The sequence below is a fragment of the Festucalex cinctus genome, chromosome 5 (assembly GCF_051991245.1).
Source record: "Festucalex cinctus isolate MCC-2025b chromosome 5, RoL_Fcin_1.0, whole genome shotgun sequence".
NCBI lineage: Eukaryota > Metazoa > Chordata > Actinopteri > Syngnathiformes > Syngnathidae > Festucalex > Festucalex cinctus.
In genome coordinates, this window is record NC_135415.1 from 14443714 (window position 1) to 14463796 (window position 20083).

The 20083-nt window shown below is 39.9% G+C and overlaps 1 protein-coding gene across 1 annotated transcript in view; it reads left to right on the forward strand.

Annotated features, from left to right (window-relative positions):
* Positions 1-20083, forward strand: part of adamts3 (ADAM metallopeptidase with thrombospondin type 1 motif, 3) — a 114315-nt gene that overhangs the window by 10603 nt on the left and 83629 nt on the right. The window contains exon 4 of the mRNA XM_077522762.1: positions 9242-9398. Coding sequence (XP_077378888.1) covers positions 9242-9398 — 157 coding nt within the window. The remainder of the gene's footprint in view (positions 1-9241; positions 9399-20083) is intronic.

A 20083-nucleotide genomic window follows, 5' to 3' on the forward strand; every position in this document is an offset into this window, starting at 1 on the left:
GTTGTGGAAATCAACTCAAACATTTTCTTAACAATAATATGTTCTATGCACAATTTACTGCCAATCGGACCCTCGTGGCTGAAACAAGAGGGCAGCCATCTTACGTTGCCACTTTTACTGACAACTTCACAGCTCAGTTTCAGAAAACAGGTGAACTATGATTGGGTGTTACCTGAGCCCTTTAGGCACCGTGATGTCATCTTCAGTCGACAGCAAGTGACAAAATGGCCGCCCCCTAACATGGATAATGCTACATTCGAGGATGGTCGGAAGTCGGATATATCCGAGTTGTTTTTTCCCAGTTCCGACCTGAAAGCGTTCGAGGCGAAAGTAAACAACCAAAATGGTGGCTAGTGATTAATTGTTTTTTTTATTTTGGTCCTAAAAACTTTGAAACAATTATTTTTTTTTTTTTGCTTATTTCATAAGCATTCCATTCAGTTCAGTAGTTCATCGTATAATTTCATGCAGGGATATAGCGGAATACTGTCACGTACGTTGTGTTCCGTGAAGTCATGTCGAATATTTATGAATGAAGAAAGCTATCTAGTCTTGTACTTGAGTAAATTGTGTTTTACCATTCACGGTCTGTGGTCGCCATTGTAGTGACGTCACTTGTAGTCTGTCGGTGAAGTCGGGGTCATTTTTTTATTCCGACTTTGCAAGTGGAATTTCCGTTCAGTTCATGGGGGCGTTCCCGTACACACTTCCTGGTTTGAACTCAGAAAAGTCCGACTTCTTACAATCCTCGAATGCAGCATTAGGCACTGTGATGTCATCTTTAGTCGACAGCAAGTGACAAAATGGCCGCCCCTCTAACATAGATAAGAACAGGTGTATTTTATTTTTTTTTTGCTTAAAATTAACTCATATTCCACAAATGCAATATTAATCAGAATGCCGTGTTTAGGGTAGTGAGGGCACATACGATATATTATTGTCAAAAAAGTTTTTGGGTTGACCCATTTAAAAAAATGTTCAAGTGTGTCCTTAATAGAAAGCTTAATTGTGAAAGCAATTTTTTTTTAATTGTTTTGTGTAATTTCATCCTTTAGGGATTGTAACAAACATAATACATTCATTAAAAATATGTGAACGTGTTAAATATTTTTGCATAATTGTAATAATAATAATTTCATTAATTTATATTTTCACAATTGCACAATTATAATTGTCATTAAATAAAAAACAATCATTTTAATAATTAGAAATACATGTACAATTTTTTATCATAAATGATTATTCATTCATTCATTCATTCATTCATTCATTCATTCATTTTCTTGACCGCTTATTCCTCACAAGGGTCGCAGGGAGTGCTGGAGCCTATCTCAGCTGGCTTGGGGCAGTAGGCAGGGGTCACCCGGACTGGTTGCCAGTCGTAGTCATTATATTCAAAACGGTTTTTTTTTGTGTTTTTTTTTTAATTTAATAGACACAGTTAATAAATAAGATATTCAATAATGTTTCCATGGTGGAGTTGTGTCATAGTTGAACTTCCCAGAAGTTGGTCTTCTCTCGTCAGCAGACTCGAGTGAATCACCTGCGCCAGTTCATGAAATGCTTATTGGACATATTTGTGGGATTTTAATTTCATTTTTATTTTTTGTGAAACCATTATTCGCTTTAAAAAAAAAAAAAAGGTTTTGGAGCTTTATTATAAAAATTTTGGTGCCATGGAGCTACGCTGAAGTGAGTCGAGTAGTTTTATTTCGACAAAAGCAGTAGCTTTGCCAGCATCTTGTGACATCTGCCGGCAATCAAAAGCATGATAAATTACCGAATGATTAACGCCATTTGCAGTGATGACTTAATTGATTTGGCACAATTCTGTTTCGAACATGCTTGATGGAGCTCAGCATGATGTTGTTCGTTCCGTGTTGCGTCAGTGCCGAGTCAATCAGAGGCGTAGATGAAGTGTTTGGGGGGAGGGGGGGAGCGTGTCGCTCTTTTGATGCATTGCGCTCACCCTGTGCGAGGTGTGTGCGTGTTTTACGACAACTTAATTATAGCCAGCAGTCTTGTGAAGCGCGCACTTCCTGTGTTTGCTACCTCAGTAGCGTAGTGGTTGAGTGGTGGTGGGGGGGCGCTTGAATCTGATGCAACACGTCAAGTGCTGAGCTCTGTTTTTAATTGACTTTCATTGAATTTGTAGGAAGGTCACTGCTTCGCCTCACTTTGATGCAGGCAAGCATGCGTTCAGACGGAGAGTTAGAATTATGGCCAAAATGATCATCACAGTTCAGCGTTGTTGTAAAGCACGATTATGTTGATTGTATATACTGTGTTTTATGACTGGCTGGAGTGCACCACCTCTGCCTCGCAACCAGGAAATGGGCGTTTGCAACAGTTGCTCCGTGATCTTTTTCTTCTTCGGTACATTAATTAAAGTTTAAAAAAAAAAAAAAAGATAGAGGAAAAAAAACAAACAAACCTGTCTCTTCCTCGGTTGTTGCTTCAAGTCTTTCTGGGGCACTGCTGTTGATATAGCGCCTCCATAATGGCGCAACACTGCAACTGCAGTTAAAATGTGTTCCTGCTGAGCTCAGCGATATCAGTGGCTCAGGCTGGAGGTGGCCACCTCTGAATTTTATACACAGGGAAACCCCTGTACATGAATATAAAAATAAACAAAATAAAAACACCTGTTGTGACCTTTTTTTTTTTTGTGCCAAGCTTGTAAAAATACATAACATGCATGCTCTTGTGATCGTAATGACAGTGATTGGTAAGATTTTAGCACACCTACTCTTTTTGATCGTTATCACTGGACACAGGTGGATGAAATACTACCTACGCTGCACCAAAGTTGAAGTACTTTGTGTCATAAAAGACTGGTGAAACAAAGTATTGTAGGAGAAAGTAGTTAAGTAAAAGTATCAAATCATCTGGAGTGTCCTTGAATATGAACGTGAAATTAACATACACAATTAGGAGTGTGACAATATATCAATATCGCAATAAATCGTGATACTTTGTCTCCTGATAGATTATCGATACGCCTACACAAGTGTCACAATATTTGTAGTTAATATGCAGCCACTATAACGGCTCCATTGTTCATTACTTATTGAGCAATTACTTGGCAGGCCACTAGGGGGAGCGCCTCAGAAGAGTGGCGGGGAAATGGACGCATGTCTTCAGACGAAGAAGACTCATCAGCTGACTTTATATGTAAGACATTTATCTGTCCAGGAAATTATTTTCTATGAAAAATGTGTAATATATCTTCAATTTTAACATTGTAAAACATATTTTATGTTTCAACTTTTTGAAGCATACCATTTCTGGGGAATATTAATATTGATTTAATTGGATTTAATATTTTATTTATTTACTTTTGCAGTGTTACACCAAAAATTGTCAAGTTTATAAAATGAAACAATTTATGTAACTGACTGACGTTGCATGCCAGTAGTATTTGTTTGTATTTGTTTAAAAAAATCACACTAAAATACTCACTGTGAAGAAGACACCAGTTTTAATGTTGTGTTTCATTGATGGTACAAAAAGAAACTATTTTCTCACTGAAAAACATCAGTTTATGTCTTGAGTAGTTTTATCGTAGATTACCGTGGGTTTATTTACCTGACCAATATATAGATAATCGCAGTATCGTCATATTATGAGATAATCGTAACCATGAGCCTTGTATCGCATATCGTATCGTATCGTATCGTGAGGTACCCAGAGGACATGAAAAATGAGTTGAGTAAGAACATACTTTTTTTGCTAATTCCGACCAGCTGCTGGGGGTGTAGCACATTTTCCATCTTTATCTGCTTCTCCTTTTTCTCGTGTGGGTCACATGGCCAGAGAAGGCTTCACACGGCTAGAAAGAGGAGGGGAAAAAAAATGATAAGAGCAAACAAGTCAGGAATGCAGCTGACCTCCATGTCTTCAAGTGGGCGGAACACTCCGTCGTTCTCATCCTCCTCAAAGTTCACGTCTGCGGCCTCACCCCATCTAAACTACTACGCACATACACGCGCACACATAGACTGACTTTTCTTGTCACCGCATTGATTTGATTCTTTACATTCTGCACACATTCGAATATGCTGTTTCTCTCCCAACCAAGCATGGCTTCCCCCCCTGTTTTTGTTTTATCTGCTTTAATGTGAGCCAGATGACCAAATCGGCAAACTCGTGAAAAATCAGTTTGTGAGTTAAGACTCATATTGAGCATGTTTTGTTGACTTCTTTCTACGTGTGTCCCAAAAATGTTGTGAAAATTTGAAAACATATAATACAATAAAATAAATTATTTCCATGAGGAATGTAACTAACCAAACAAAGGAACAACATGACTAACTAGTTACCGGATAAAATGCTTAGTTAACTAAGGTATGAATGAACTAACTAGTTAACAAATGTAACTAATAAATACATGAACAGTTTTAACAGTCAAATGATACACATAGCTAACAAACGACGTTGTTTACTAAGTATAACCCAAAACAACAAAGTATTAAAAAGAAAAGCAGAAGTAAACAACCCAAAATTGTTATTAACAAACAAACTTAACTCGTGAACAAATGCAATATCTAAAAACCCTAATAAACAAATGAGCAAACAAATCCAAATATCCAACAAACAAAACGTTCAATCTCGCTAACAAATGAACAAACTAGATAAAAAATAGATATAGCTTACATATGTAATAAGACATATCTTAATTTTCTTATTTTATTTTCATGCGATTATTTGGCAAGTACTCGTCAAGTAATCCGTTCTAGCCCCTCAAAACCCACCACCATTTTTCCATTGCATTTTCATAAACAACCAAAAATTGTTATTAACAAACAAAATAACACAGAAAGGACTTAACTAGTGAACAAATTAAATATATAACAATCCTAATAAACAAATGAACAAACAAATCCAAACATCCAACACACAAAACTAACAAATTAGCAAACTAGCTAAAAATGGATGTAGCTTACATATATTACAGACATATCTTAATTTATTATTTTATTTTCATGTTGTAATTTGGCAAGTACTTGTTAAGTCAAATTAATGTTTTCCTTTGAAATGAATGCAAATTCTGTTAATCCGTTCTATCCCCTTAAAAACCCACCACCATTTTCCCATTACAGTTTCAGAAATAAAAATAGCACTGTATTGTATAAAACTAGCGTCATGATTTAAATTCAATGAATTTCTTCAGCTCTACTTGTAAGTCAAGGATAGCCCAATACGGGGAAGACAACGGCAGGTGTTTAACAGAGACTTTGCACCATTTGCTGTGCCCTAAACAGCGCAGAAAAGAAAAAAAAAAGGATCAAGACTCCTGTGTTCCATCACTTTAATACCCCCGGCTTCAAGCCCGGGGCCAAGCAGACAGCACTGCCCTGCCAAGAACAACATGTGGCATTCAGCTGAAGGGCTCCAGTTTGTCAGAAACAGCCCCTTTCAGTGCAAAAAAAAAAAAAAAAAAAACTCTTAGAGGGCTCGCTATGAGGCGGGACAGTGGCACCTTTCACCCGCGGTGTTGTTCAAAGGTGTGTTTGCGTTTGCAGAAATGCGAGCAAACCTTCGTCATCATTAGCTGCCATTTTCATCCGCCGGCTTGAAAAGCGGGCAGGCATCTCCGTTTTCGTGACACAGAGCCAAATCTCACTTGGGTGCGAATCTCAAAATACGCAAGAAAAAACAAAATGGGGCAGAGCAAATCGTCACGTTTAGGACTGTCCAGTTCTTGGTCAGGGCGGCACAGTGGGTGAGTGGTTAGCACGTCCGCCTCACATTTCTGAGGACTCCGGTTCGAGTCCAGGCTCCGGCCTTCCTGGGTGGAGTTTGCATGTTCTCCCCGTGCCCTCGTGGGTCTTCTCCGGGTACTCCGGTCTCCTCCCACATTCCAAAGACATGCATGGCAGGTTAATTGTCCCTAGGTGAGTGTGGATGGTTGTTCATCTCTGTGTGCCCTGCGATTGGCTGGCAACCAGTTCAGGGTGTACCCCGTCTACTGCCCAGAACCAGCTGAGATAGGCGCCAGTGACCCTTGTGAGGAATAAGCGGTCAAGAAAATGGATGGATGGATGGACAGTTCTTGGTCATTGTTATTTTTTTGACCAAATCAATTTTCATCCTGTACAAGATCGTCCCTCTTTTTGGCCACTTTCTATATTTAAAAATTCAGTCCCCCAAATCAGTCTCAAAATGAAATTTGGTGGGCATGTCTATCATGAGTAGGCACACAAAAAGTCTCAAGAAGAGTCTGACATTTTTGTTTGAAGAGGACATCTTAGCCTATATTTATATTTAAAAATTCAGCCCTCAAAGACAGTTTCATTTAGCAACAAGGAATTTGTTTTGTATTAATATCATAAGTAAAACCAGCAAGAACCCATGCCCAAAAAGTCACAGAAAATCTGACATTTTTGTTGGGAGGGGCCATTTTGACTCTGTAATGCCTAAAAAAATAAAAAAATAATAAAAAATAGCCCCATATAACTTCAAACTTCAATCAGTTTATCTTGGCAACATGAAATTTGGTAGACATGTCTAACATGATTAATTCTGCCAAAAAGTTCGCCTACATCCCCCCCAAAATAAAAAATGCCACACTTTCTGTCATTTGGGAGAAGGAAAAAAAAAAGCCCATCAACAATACTTTTTGCTTTTTGTAAACGAAGCACTTTGAATGTGGCTCTTCTGTGCCAGGTCTCTCTCGCGCAAGTGAAGATGTTAGCAAACTATTTTAGCTTCATATGCTAGCTCCTAACTGGCTAGCTAAAGTAGTGGTTGAACAAATGAGTGGACGAGAAAATTTTATGACTGAATTTGACTAAATCGCTGATCAAGTTTTTGGCATCGAACTTTCGACTCGCCCGTACCAAAACCTTCTGTGACCGTTCTTGCTTGTTAGTGTTAGTGAAGATGTAAACTACAACGTTAGCTTGAGGTGTTAGCCTGAGACTTGCTGGCGGCCATTATGCTTCCAGTTTGTGCCATGTTTTTAAACACTAAACATTTGTTTTATACTTGTGAGACAGTTAACAGTTAAATAAAATAATGTAAGTTCTCTCTGCAGCTGACTCAAGATTAAGAAAAAAAAAAAAAGATAATTTGCAACCTCAGCGAAAAACATTTCATCGTTAAATCGGCTTTGTCACTGTCTCGTTTACGCTTCCTAAGCTCATTTATCTCGAATCTGCCACCGCCTGCGGATACAGATTACTAATATAATGTGTTTGGCAGCAGTTTGCTCACCACTGGATCAATTATTGTTATTATTATTTTTTTCATCATTAGACATACCCAGCTGGACTTCTTCGTGGTTGTTGTTCAACATCCCTTGTTCTCTTAACAAGCAGAGTTTTTGTTGTTGTTTGGGAGGTTAATGTTTCGGTACAGGGCGCCGGTTACTTCGGCGGGTCTTGTTAAAGCTTCTGTTTGGGTGAAAACGGACTGTGGCACTCCAAACAAACCGACGTGAGGTTACTAATTGGACTTTTTGACAGTCGAGTGACCTGGAAATACCCCCCGCCGTCTCACTCTAGGTTCTCTATCAACAGTTAGGTTTCAAGGGCACTACATACTGTATAACTGACGTGTATTGTAATACATGGGAGGCGGGGGAAAATATTCAGAAAGATGCTAACTTATGTAACTTTTTGGAACTTTATAGTAGTCTTGTTTCAACCTGCGCAACATTTAAGGGCCTTACGGTAGTTTAACTATCTGTTGGTTGCAAGCGACAAATCGTACGGCAGCTAGCATGACGAGCTAAAGCTAACGTAGTGGTCGCCATCTTTACTTAGCCCCTCCTTCTTGTCCAACGGATTGACTGTATCAAAAAGCGTTTGGTCCCAAAAATGCTATCAAGGTATTTTTCAGAGATATGCCAGTGACACGCTATATGTGCTCCGTTCCGACATTGCTCTGCAAAGGTCGGGAATGGAAATGTGTCAAAGAGGCAAAAGAATGGCAAAGACCGTGAAGCCGCATTAACGACCTTTTAAAGCGCTTGCTCCAGGCAGCTAGCTAACTCCCAGGGGAAATATCCCACTCTTTGCTCGCTAAATGCTCCATTATGTGCAGAAGCCGCAGCAGGCCGCCAAGGGCCGATGTTTGCCACCGGCCGGCCGCTCACTGAGCCTATGTGAGCTTAGTTTTTTGTTTTTGACCCCATATTAAACGCTCCGTAGTAAATGCACCAAACTGGCTCACCACTAGGGCGGTGTTACAACGTATCAATATCTTCATGTATCGTGTGTTTTTTTGTGTACGTAAAACAACCACATGGCCTCCGCTACCTGGGTGCTAACATAGAATGGGAAACTCCATAGACACACAGGCTAACAATTAGCATCTATGTGGTGGTGTTACCCTATAAACAACAGATAGTGCTGCAATATATGTAGACAGACAAGGGATACCTTTTTTATCTTCTGCAAAGAACAACTTGATGTCTGTCTTGTACTGCCCCCTGTTGGCCAAGGCGCGCACAACAAATTACACATTATATGTATGTTTTTGTATAGGAACAATTTGTTAGTATGTATGTGTACATATCTTACTCTTTGAACATGTAAATTATGGAATTTATTGATGACAAATTTTCCTTTCTTCCTTTAGGTTTTTATTTTATTTTAACTTGTTTTTTTTTGTTTTTTTGTTAAACTTGTAATATGTATATGTTTATATGTTCAAAATCAATAAACAAAACAAAACCAAACACAATTGGAGGACAAAGTGTGACAAAAAGTTTACTTCTTTTCAATTGTACAGTATATCATTTTGTCATGACTACTATATTCTATAATTTATATGATAGTTATTTTTCTCATAAAACAGTAAACGGTAAAAATATTTTCAGATTTTTATTTTTAATGCTTTGATTACATACAATTATTACATACATGACATTTTCTCATTTTACTCTTGTGATGAGGGACTGTTACGTAATTTTCTGTGGAGTAAATTTTATTTATTTGCTCATTCATTTCTGGAATTACAGTTTTGACATGCATGAGATATTTCTCACTTTTAATTTAGTCTTTTTGAAAGCAATAACATTTTCTTGTTTTTAATTTTCCATCCGTGACGATGAACAATGGTGTTTTTTATTCGCTGGTATTTTTTTTCTTTTTATTCTGGTGATGATGCACGGTTCTTCTTTTTATTTTTACTCCTGCATTGACGGACAGTTTTGCCATTTTCTCGATTTGATGGTTTTCCTGTGATGATGTTCTAGTAGTGCTCGTTGAGCCCTCGTTATTGTGCGTTTCAGGCTGGCATGATCCGGACGGACGCGGACGAGTATTTCATCGAGCCTCTGGAGAGGGGCACCCAGGAGCTGGAGGACCAGGGCAGAGTTCACGTGGTCTATCGCAGGTCGGCCGTGCTGCGGAGCCCGTCCGACATCTCGGTGGACTACCACAAGCCAGGTAGGACACGTTGACCACTAACGACTGCAAAACCGGTAAATGGTTACTGACTTTTGTTTTTTTTGTTTTGCTTGAATGACTATTATGTTTGGTCTGCTGTGGACCACCACCTGCTGGATTGGAGATGTAGAGCAGTTAGTTTTTTCTTTTTTTTTTTCTTTTTTGTATTGGCCATTTGTTAAAAAAAATTAACATGACATGACAATTAGTAAAGGATACATATTGCCACTGAAATCAGCCATCTCTAGTGCCATTTCTGCCAATAATTTCATATACAAGAAACCGCCGCGTTGAGAAAAAACAACCAATCAGAGACATAATGCGTGCCTTATTGCTTTCAAGTTTTATTTTTGATTGGTTGTTTTTTCTGTGGCGTGGTGGTTTCTTGTGAGGATCATGTTTATGATGGTTTATTTAGCTTTTGTATATGTAAAAAAATTAAAATGACAGATTTGTATAGTTTTTTTTTTTTTTTTCAAAAATAAAGTAGACAGGAATTGTATTATGCATATGCACATGTCACAATCTTGGGAAACAATCTCAAAATGATGGCCCTGTAAGCGGGTAAATGCGATATTATAACATTTTTTTAGATTTAATAATAGAAGTTGATAAAAAAAAAAAAATGTGCACATTGAAAATATAGCAGAATGTTTTGACATCTTGGGTTTAGCTCCTCTTAAAATACTCCCATTTTTTTTTTTTTTGGGGTGGGGCATAGGTATTATATTCTCAGTCTCGCATAGTTGACAAAAAAAATAAATAAATCCACGTTTAGACGAATCCTTGGCGAAATGTAACCGCTTCATAATTTCCTCGACATCTGTGAAGTAGTCTATGCATAATCGTGCAGAGCAGGGATGAAAACAACATTCATTTCGGTAGAGGTAACAAGAAAAATGGTGTCGAGTAGCTTCAACTGTGAAATTGACATAAAAATATTCATTTTCACCCGAGAGATTGCGTTCGACATTGCCGTTTTGTTGCTTAATCCCACTTTTGAACATCAACTCAGTGCAAACTGCACCACTAGTAAGTAGTCTTTGCATTTTTTGTAGAAACGGGGATGAAAGCATCACACTATTGGAGCTAAGGATGTTTTCGGTTGACTTCATCTGTGAAAATGACATCAAAATATTCATTTGCTCCAAAGAGATTGTGTGTCAAGTTGTTGCTTGACCCCAGTTTTGATCACATTACACCCACTCAGAACAAACTGCACCTCCCCTTAACTCCCGTTTAGAAGTCAAGGTGTTAAATTCCACCTTTTCATTGCCTTGTTGCACAATTTCCCCCAGATAGATGCATAACAAATGTCACACGGGTTTCTATCTACATGTTTTCAAGGAGATAACGGCAACCTTTTGAGTGCGTTCCCTCTGGAATCGTCAGATGGAAAAACAAGATTTTGTAGCGCAAACCTCAGCTGATTGCGGCGCGTGCCTTGTCGCGATGTCATCAGTCGTCGACGTGTATGGAAACGCTCATCAGATGCTTTCCCCGTTTACTCGATTTACCATTTAATCTTCTCAGATTGTATCACAGCACATCAGGTAGTTTTATTTCACCGCCCGTCATAATAATGCTCAACTGATAACAGATTTCGTGGCAAAGTTATCTGCTTGTTTTAAATTAAACTGATGTGGTGGTGGGGCCCCACAGACCATTCAATCTTCTGTAAAGACGTTACATTCCGGTCGCGCAGCCCATTAAATCTACAGTCGCGAAAAAAAGTATTTGTTGTGTTGATTTTTAATGCCATCATAATTAAAGGTACATTTGTTTGGACCAATATGTAAAAAGAAATTGCTCACAAGAGCTGATTTTGACAGCTAAAGCTAAAGAGCTAAAGCTAGCTAAAACTAGCTTTAAGAGCAGTTTTTTTTTCTTGTTGTTTTTTATGTTTGTTTTTAAAAAAAATATAGAGATTCTGTCATATTTTGTCGTATTCATTGTATGGTACCAGGCATTAAAATGCACAAGAAATAGAAGAAACTAAACGGGTTTACTTTTTTTTTTTTTTTTTTTTTTTTTTTTTTTTTTTTTTTTTTGTCACTGTAGTCTCTCTTATGTGTGAGCCACAGTCACACGTTGCGTTGACATTGAACTTATTTCATGCTGAGCGACTGAACAATTCTCCCACCTAAAAGAAGAAAAACACTTGTGCAGCAGTGGCGACCTTTCGTATCGACCGCTCGCTCACATGATGTTATGCCACCATTTCTGCAATTAATGTCAGCTCTACAGAATACTTTCTACCAGTGCTGCCAATTCTGCCAAAGTGCAGTCAATTCTTTCATAAGGAAAAAAAAAACAGCAGAAGGTGCTTGCTGTTATTGATGATGATGATGATGATGACGATTACGATAATGGCGATGGTGCGGTTGGGATTGGACAACTGACTTTGGATTTAGATCCCATGTGACTGGTTCTGCACATTCAAGTTTATCTGTACATGTTTGGCAAGTGGCTTTTACACCAAAACGCATACATTAGCAAGATGTTTTTAAGAATAAAATATAGGCTGTGACTTTCGCATCTCATGGTGAATGTTAGCTAGCTGGCACTGTTTTTATGCTTGTTTTGTTTTGTTTGGTTTTCCAATTCTATTGCCAAGACTCTTAGTCAAAACTGCCAGTGAACAGCTAGTGATGTTAGCATCTCATGGTAAATGTTACCTAGCTAGCAGGCACTGTTTTTATGCTTGTTTTGTTTTCCAATTCCACTGGTAAGACTCTTCGTCAAAACTGCTAGCGAACAATCTATTGTGGAAAAAAAAAAATCATATACAAATGCTATTTATTAAGTGATGTTTGATAATGTTTCGACTGTTTTATTTTAGTCTGTTGGCATTTCGTGTTTTGTCCAATTGCTTGATAGAACTCGGAGTTACTAATGATCAACTTTTTATGAACAGAATTTGACGTCTTGTGACATGATTGTGCTGTTTGATAAAATGCTACAATAGCTTCTCACGATAGACGCTAGTTAGCTAATTGATAAATGTTTTGTTGTTTAAATTTTCATCAATTACCAATTTTCTTGCACAATTGTTTGATTGGCGTCACTATCGCTGTACTTGATTTGGTGCATTCTAGTCCAATCTGTTAACATGTCGCGCTAGTTGCTAGCTAGGTCAGATGTCGATGTTTTGCACTGTTTTGACCAACTTTTGGTCATCAAAGGACTTTATTTGGCTCTTTTGTGATTGGTGTGGTGCTTTCCATTGCTTTGACATCAGAATGGAGATGTGGAGTAGACTGCTATGTCCGCATGCTAGCCATTAGCTACCTGACTACCGACTTAAAGCTACTCTATGTAGGATTTCCCCCAAAAAATATCTTAACAATAGCCTTTTTATTTGACCATTTATGACTGAAACATATTCTAATTAGTAGATCAACATCTTCGCTGTTCACAATGGGTACTCCTACAAGCCTCTGGCCAATATTATTTAGGAAGCGTCCGGTCCGAATCCTTCGAATTTCCCGCCCTCTGTCTGCGGGATGTGACGTCATCCGCGTCATCGTCAGTTGTTTCCTGTTGCGCGAAGACGGAACTAGTACAGATTTTCGCTGCCCCAGACACCCGCTGTTACTCCGCGGAAGGCTGCTCAAAAAAAAAAAATGAAAACAATGTCAAGTGCCAAGAAAAAAAAAAATCTAAACTTGATAGTGACCGACGTCGGGCAAGACCGAGAGTGAACATTGGTTTGACATTTCAGCGGTGGAGAGAGTTGAGATCGGACTTGGATTAGAAAAGTGATTCACAGCTGGCTTTCTTTCTACTCCAAAAGGTAAGAAGCGAGTATCTTGACATTTAGAAGAAAATGTGTTGTTTTCAAATAGCAGTAACCTCAAGATCGATCACTTCTCGGTCGTAACTATTGGGGTGAAAGTGAGGTGGACGGCAACATTTAGCGTGAAAGGGGCGGCAAAGTTGAATGAAATGGAACAGAATGACTTTATGAAGAACAGACGTTCCATTCGCGGCGTTTCAATCAGGCTAAATGTCGCCGTGAAAACAGCCTATTGTAGCTACATTATGCTAGCGGAATGTGAACGGTACTACTGAATGGCGATAACATTCACGGCCATATCACGCTAAGTAGTGAATGGGTCTATATGTTTTTCACAATCGTCAATTTCCATAAATGACAGCCCACCTTTCGGCTAACGCACAATGATGCTAGCCTGGGGGCGACATACACTAATAATGACTCGAATCAGGTTGACGTCCGTCGAGCGGGGTGACTACAATATGTAACTGCATATTAACATCGGAATGAGGTCCAATTAATTGACGTAATTTGCACATCGTTTTGGAGTACAGCACAGGACTGGACTTCGACCGACTAAAGCAATATGATCTACACGTCCCGTGGACATCAATTGTTTAGTGGGGATCGAGAGTCTCATTCCGTGAAGTGGCCAGCTTTGTATAACATTATAAAACTTCTTACCTCTGAAAACATAGTTTAATTGGATATGAAGAGCCCAGTCTTCAGTATTGAGGTCGTGCACGTACGAGTGCGCACAGCATGTACGAGCGTGCAGTTTGTTTTCGGCCACAGGTGGCAGTAGAGATTTAAAATTTTAAATCTTACATCGAGCTGCTTTAAGTCTTTGTTTTATTTTTGTTTACTTGCCATTTTTAGCCACAGCTACTATGTTAGCTTCTAATGCTAAACCCTACCTAGAAGGATGCCAATTTCTATACCATAATTTGTATTGCCCTTTTTTCAGATATTCCTCACGACACGGGAAGAATTCTCATTAATATTTGATATATAAATAAGATTTGCCCTGAATGTAATGCTGCATTCGAGGATGGTCGGAAGTCGGAAATATCCGAGTTGAAATTTCCCAGTTCCGACCTCAAAGCGTTCGAGGTGAAAGTAAACAACCAAAATGGCGGATAGTGATAAATTTCTTTTTTGTTTTTTGTTTTTATTCGTCCTCAAAACTCAATTTGACCTCCAGAAAACTTACCTTTTTGCAGTTTTGCTTCATTTATTGTTTTAATTTTATTTCATAAGCATTCCATACAGTTAAGTAGTTTACCGTATAATTTAATGCCGGGATATAGCGGCAATACTATCACGTGTTGCGTTACGTGAGGTTATGGCGAATACTTATGAATGAAGAAAGCTATCTAGTTTTATAGTCGAGTAAATTGTTTTTTGCCATTCAGAGTGATCTCACATTGTAGTCCTCCAGTGAATTCGGGGTCCTTTTTTTCTTCCGACTTCGCAAGTGGAATTTCCAAGTTCAAGGGGGCGTTCCCGTACACACTTCCTGGTTTGAACTCTGAAAAGTCCGACTTCCGACCATCCTTGAATGCAGCATAACACTATTCTCCCTAATTTGATATAGAGAACACCCTGGCAAAGTGACTGTATGTGTAGGTAATGCTAATGCTAGCTTTATTCAATGTAAACTGACCCACAGACAGCCCAATTGCCCCATCATTATTTTCTATACATTTTTGTTTAAATTTAAATGACATTTAAATGTTTTCAAAGCAAATAGGAGGTGTAAAACTATATGGAGGATAAATGGTCTCTCTCTTCACACAGCCTATTCCAAACTGCTAAGTTAGCATCCCACGCTACACCCTAGCCTGCTTGGGAGACTCCTCAACCTTTCCATCGAGGTCACGTAGGCTGTGGGAATTCTGCGCGTCTCGGGCTCTTATCCCACTGTCCACGTAACAAGAGTCTTATTTCTTGCTTGGTTGTTCAGCTCGGCGCATTCTGCTGGCACTCCTCGAAGCAAAACAGTCGCGCGGGCATGTCGTGTTTGCCCGTAAAACAAACGCGCGCCACGCCATGCGCCAACCAAAGCAAACAGCGCGGCGGCCGAGAGGATTACACGAGGCGAGGTGTTAATCGTCGGCCGGCTCGTTGTTTTCGTTATCGGGAACAGATGATGCCGTTGTGGAGGTGACTCACTTCCTGTTTGCTTATTTTTTCTTCATTGTACGGAGAAGATTAAGCCGTGAATGGCTCGAGGTCGTCCAGAATGACCTTCCTTACCCTTTTGTTAGGCCTTGTGCTACGTATAATTGGATTTCATTCATTTAAAAAACAAAAACAAAAAACAAATTATATCATTCTTGGTACTGTATTTTAGTACATTGACCTCATTAACTTGGTGTTCATCTCACAAATATGTGGAAATGACATTACAGTAACCCCGATTTATGACAGAATATACAGTTCACGCCACACTGAGTGAAAATCCACGATATAAAAACGCATTTGTAGCTACACTACATAACATGTTAAACAATCCAATCAACGGTGAGCCTTGCGGTGACAACGCTTGTGACATAATGTCGGAACCTGTCAAAGAATTCCCAAGATTCCCCTGTTGGTGAATCAAAAGCCACCCACCCAGCCCATGTGGAATCCCCTCCATCATTTTTCCTTCTGTCTTGTCTAGCCGTCTGTCTGTCAGAGTGGGTGCAACGTTCCACAAAGCCAGATGAAAATCGTGCCTGGAAAGTCAATGTGTGTTGACCCAGTACACACACACACAGTGGATGTTTTATTAGGTAAACCCACACCACAGAATGAGATCTAACACACTGAGATGAGTCCGAAATTCGACTTGAGTCCCTCATACGCTACCTGTCAGACAAACTTTTTATCTTCTTTTTAGCCTGTTTTGAGGGGCAGTCATGTCTCATGCGAATGACCAACTAACTCCCTTTGACTGTTGGGTCAATGTTGAGAATGACTTTTGTTACCATGACAACTAGGAGTAATGCTAGGGGATGGCTACTTGTTAAGCCCAGAGTCTAATAAAGCTAGCTTTTTAGCTTGTTTTGAGGGGGCGGACCTGTCTGATGCACTGTGCAGCATATCCCCCTCGAGTGCGGGGGCTAATGCCAAAAGTTACAGTACTCTGGCTATAGTGCGATAGAAAGTGGAAGCATGCACTTCGCCATCAAACCTCCTTATTTTGGCATGTTAAACAAGGTAGCTAAATAATGAAAACTCACATTTACATATAATGTCTCCTTTAAAATACTTTGTCACCCCACAAAGTTTGTCAGAAGCCTGCGTATTCGAGAAGAACTTCTCAAGTGACGAAGAAACCCGCCAGTCAGTCAGTTCGCGTCACCTCCAAGCAGATGGTCCGTGGTTTTGCCGACCGTCTGTAAGCTGCTGTTTTGTTTTCTTTTTTTTTCTTTTTTTTTTTTTTTGTCTGGAGGGCAAAAAGGATTTTTTTTTCCTGGGGGGGTGGGCGTGAGAAAACGAAATAGTGAAAAGGAACTGTGCGTCTCACTTCAACATGGACATTAAAAAGCGTCGCGAGGCATCAGTTCCTGCCAGCTGGGTGTCGAGGTGAAATGTGCCCCGACTGTTTTTGGCGTCTGCCTGGTGGCGATCCAAATGCGGGGAAACATTTCATCATCCGCGCGCACTATGTGAATAACAATCAAGAGTCCTCATGACTGGAAAGTGGAGCTGCCTCAGTACAGGTAATTGCTGCCCTCAAGTGACATCACCATGTTATTTGGGGTCAGGCGTTTATTTGACCAAGAAGACAACGTACGCAGTAAAGCCTACCATACCCAACTTTGATTTGATTTTAAGAGATTCAATACAGTTAAAAACAAAGAGCTAATCTTGAACGAATAAATCAACCAGCGGATTAATTGGTCAGGCCCTGAACTAAATAAGATTTCGAACAAGGATGGAAATAGATGACCTAGACAGAGTTTTAGTAGCAAATTTGCAATAGCAGGTTCGATAAAGGGAGCACAGTATGGTGTCGTTAGTATATTTATGAATGAGTGGGATTTGCTTGATTTACATTTTAAAGAAAGAGACGTGGTTCTAAGATTGACCCCTGTGGGACCCCTTTTCTAAGGTGATGACGTCACAGACATCACCAACCCTAACAACCGGTGTGTGACCCTATCTTGTAAAAAAAAAAACTTTTGATAGATGGATTACTAAAGGAACACAGTGTCTTATTTTCTATAGCAGCTTTATTATCATAAAAGACATTTCAGGCATGCTGTGACAGTGCTGCTCTCGCTTGTAAACGCAGACTGCAACATTTTGTTCCGACGGAGAGGTTGGAGATGGGGCAATCATTCAGTCGAGAAGGATCTCGAGACATAAAGGCTCGTTTCAAGGATTGTTATCAGGACGTTTTCCATCTAAAATAGAAAGATTATATATACCATATCTTAGTCCTTAATTGGAGTGGCGACTTTTCAAAAGAAAAGGGTAAAGCATCGGTCATTAAAAAAGGAGACAAAACAAAAGGGAGATAATTTAAATTAAAAGTAGGCAGACTAGAGGACTCTTGGGGAGTTTGTACTACTTGGCTGAAAAACGGGATTTAAGTCATCGAGAAAGAGCTATCATCGGCCGATTAAACCAATTCATCCTGTCAGGCCCTAATATGTTTCTTGTTAGGAATGAGAGAATCTTTTACCCTCCAGCTATTCACTTAGTCGGTAATGTTTTCACTGTGCTTCAAAACGTTGAGTGGTTGTTTGAAGCAGCCGAGCGAGGTTAAGGACAGGCAGTATTCGGCTTCAGAGTCTTTTGATCGAATGAGTGTGCTTATTTTGAAGATATTGAAATCAGTACAATGCCATGACCGATTATTTGGGGCGAGCTGCTTATTTGTTTCATATAGAGTTAAAAAAAAAAATCAACTCATTAGGGTTTAATGCTCAAAATGTGTTGCGTATTTTATAAGCAATTTCTTCTCCTTGTTATTTGGGACTGGCTCCCAAACTTCTTGAACGCAGCATTAGGACATTGTGGTGATTAAACGTTACGAGACAGCCAGTTCGTGTTTTCCCTAAATGTGGCTAATACGACACTAGACCAACTTTGAACTTTACGCACTAATGAGTCCAAGTAGAGGTGAGTGTGTTTGAGTGGGAGAGAGATGAAGGTTGCCATGGTGATAGAAATTCCGGAATTACAGTCTGAGTCCACTCTACCCTCCCAGAGATTCTCTTATCAGGCCCGACAACCGCGGCCGAGGCCCTCGGCCGTCTTGCAACCCTTTGGATATTAGCTTCCATTTTCACACGTCGGTGGAAATATGAGCGGGAGAAACCGAGCGTCTGGGGGGCTCGTCGATGACCGTCGCGATCCGCCCGCGTTCTGGAAGGCGCTCTGAAGCCGGCGGCCGTTTGTAGGGGTGAGGGGGGAGGCGGCCGTGGCGGAGGTTTCTGATGCGGCGAGAGGTGTCGTCACTCTCCAAAGGAGAAAAAGCGCTGATTTATATTTGTCGCATGGCCGTGCTAAGCTAAGAGCGGGGGATGTCGAGGGCGGAGGAATTTGGTGAGATGGCAGAAAAAGGAGCGAGGTTGGAGATGGACTGAGAATTCTCATGACGTATGCTACGTAAAGCCATACCTTGACTTAACAGATCTTGAAATGCTATGAATTTTCGATATAAACAGCTAATGGTTGTAAAGGTAATTATTGACTTTTATTTGGGGTTAGGTGTTTATTTTTTCCCAATGGGGAACCGCACGATACACGTCACCACACTTAATTAATAGTCATGAGTCTAGCGAGGTGGGTCAAACTCAAATTTTGTTTTAGAACAAACTAATGTTCAATTGAAGAGATGGCTTGCGTTTAGAGGGCTGAAAAAGACAGGTAAAGTTGTCTCCCCCAAAACGCTCACTATACCTCAATTCTTTCAATTATTATATCCTTCCCGCTTATGAACCTGTTTCCTTAATTCAGAAAAGACCCTACAGATACATTTTTATACATGTCACAGCTGCACGAAAGGCAAAAAATGAATAAAAAACCATGCGGTAAGCAAGACAGGTCTGTACACCAGTGCCAACGTCATTTTAGCATTTTTCCTCATTCATTCTTGTCATCCAGCAGGGGTAGTGCCAAACGCGAAACAAAAAAATACATAAAAATAAAGACAATCGCTTACCTCTTCGGGACGGCGGTGGCCGGCAAGGGCAGGCTTGTCATCGAGCAGCATGTGTGCAAGCACCCCCAACAAAATATTTACTACATAGCAAGGTGAAAGAAAGGCTTCACTTCGCTGGCGTTACACTGCTCTTTTGGACGTCCACACAGGTTCATCCCCGTTCACATTTATGACTGAATTTTTGACTTCGGGAAACGAATAAAGAATACATCCTTCATATGTGGACAGTGTGTCTGGAGTGGTTTCTGCAAGTTCCATAACAGCTGTGTTTATTCGGCATGTTGTTTTTCCCGGAGATAAACGAGAGCAAAACAAGCACTATTTGCATGGCTCGTCAATGAGCAAGCTTCTTTCTGACCCATTTCCGGGTTTAAGCTGCTGAAGTCACGTGGTCTTGCAGACTAAAAATGGCATTCGTGCGGTTCCCCATTCCTAGACTTCTTGAACTTAGCATCAGAATGTTTAGCCAGAGTAAAACTTTTTTTTTTTGTATCCATACCTTCGCTCATATCTCTCGTTGTTTAAGTGCAGAGATGTATTACCACGTCTGGGGAAATCCACTTTGGGAAGTAATTTACTGAACCGTCTGCCGCCTGACTTTATTTAATGAAACGCTTGCGTCGCTTTGGCATCTGGTGATAACAACAACTGAATCCTGGCATCGTGATTATTCTCTCCATGCCCGAAAAGAAATTCGTCGTATATATATAGTCATGGGCTCGCACATCAAAGGAATGCATT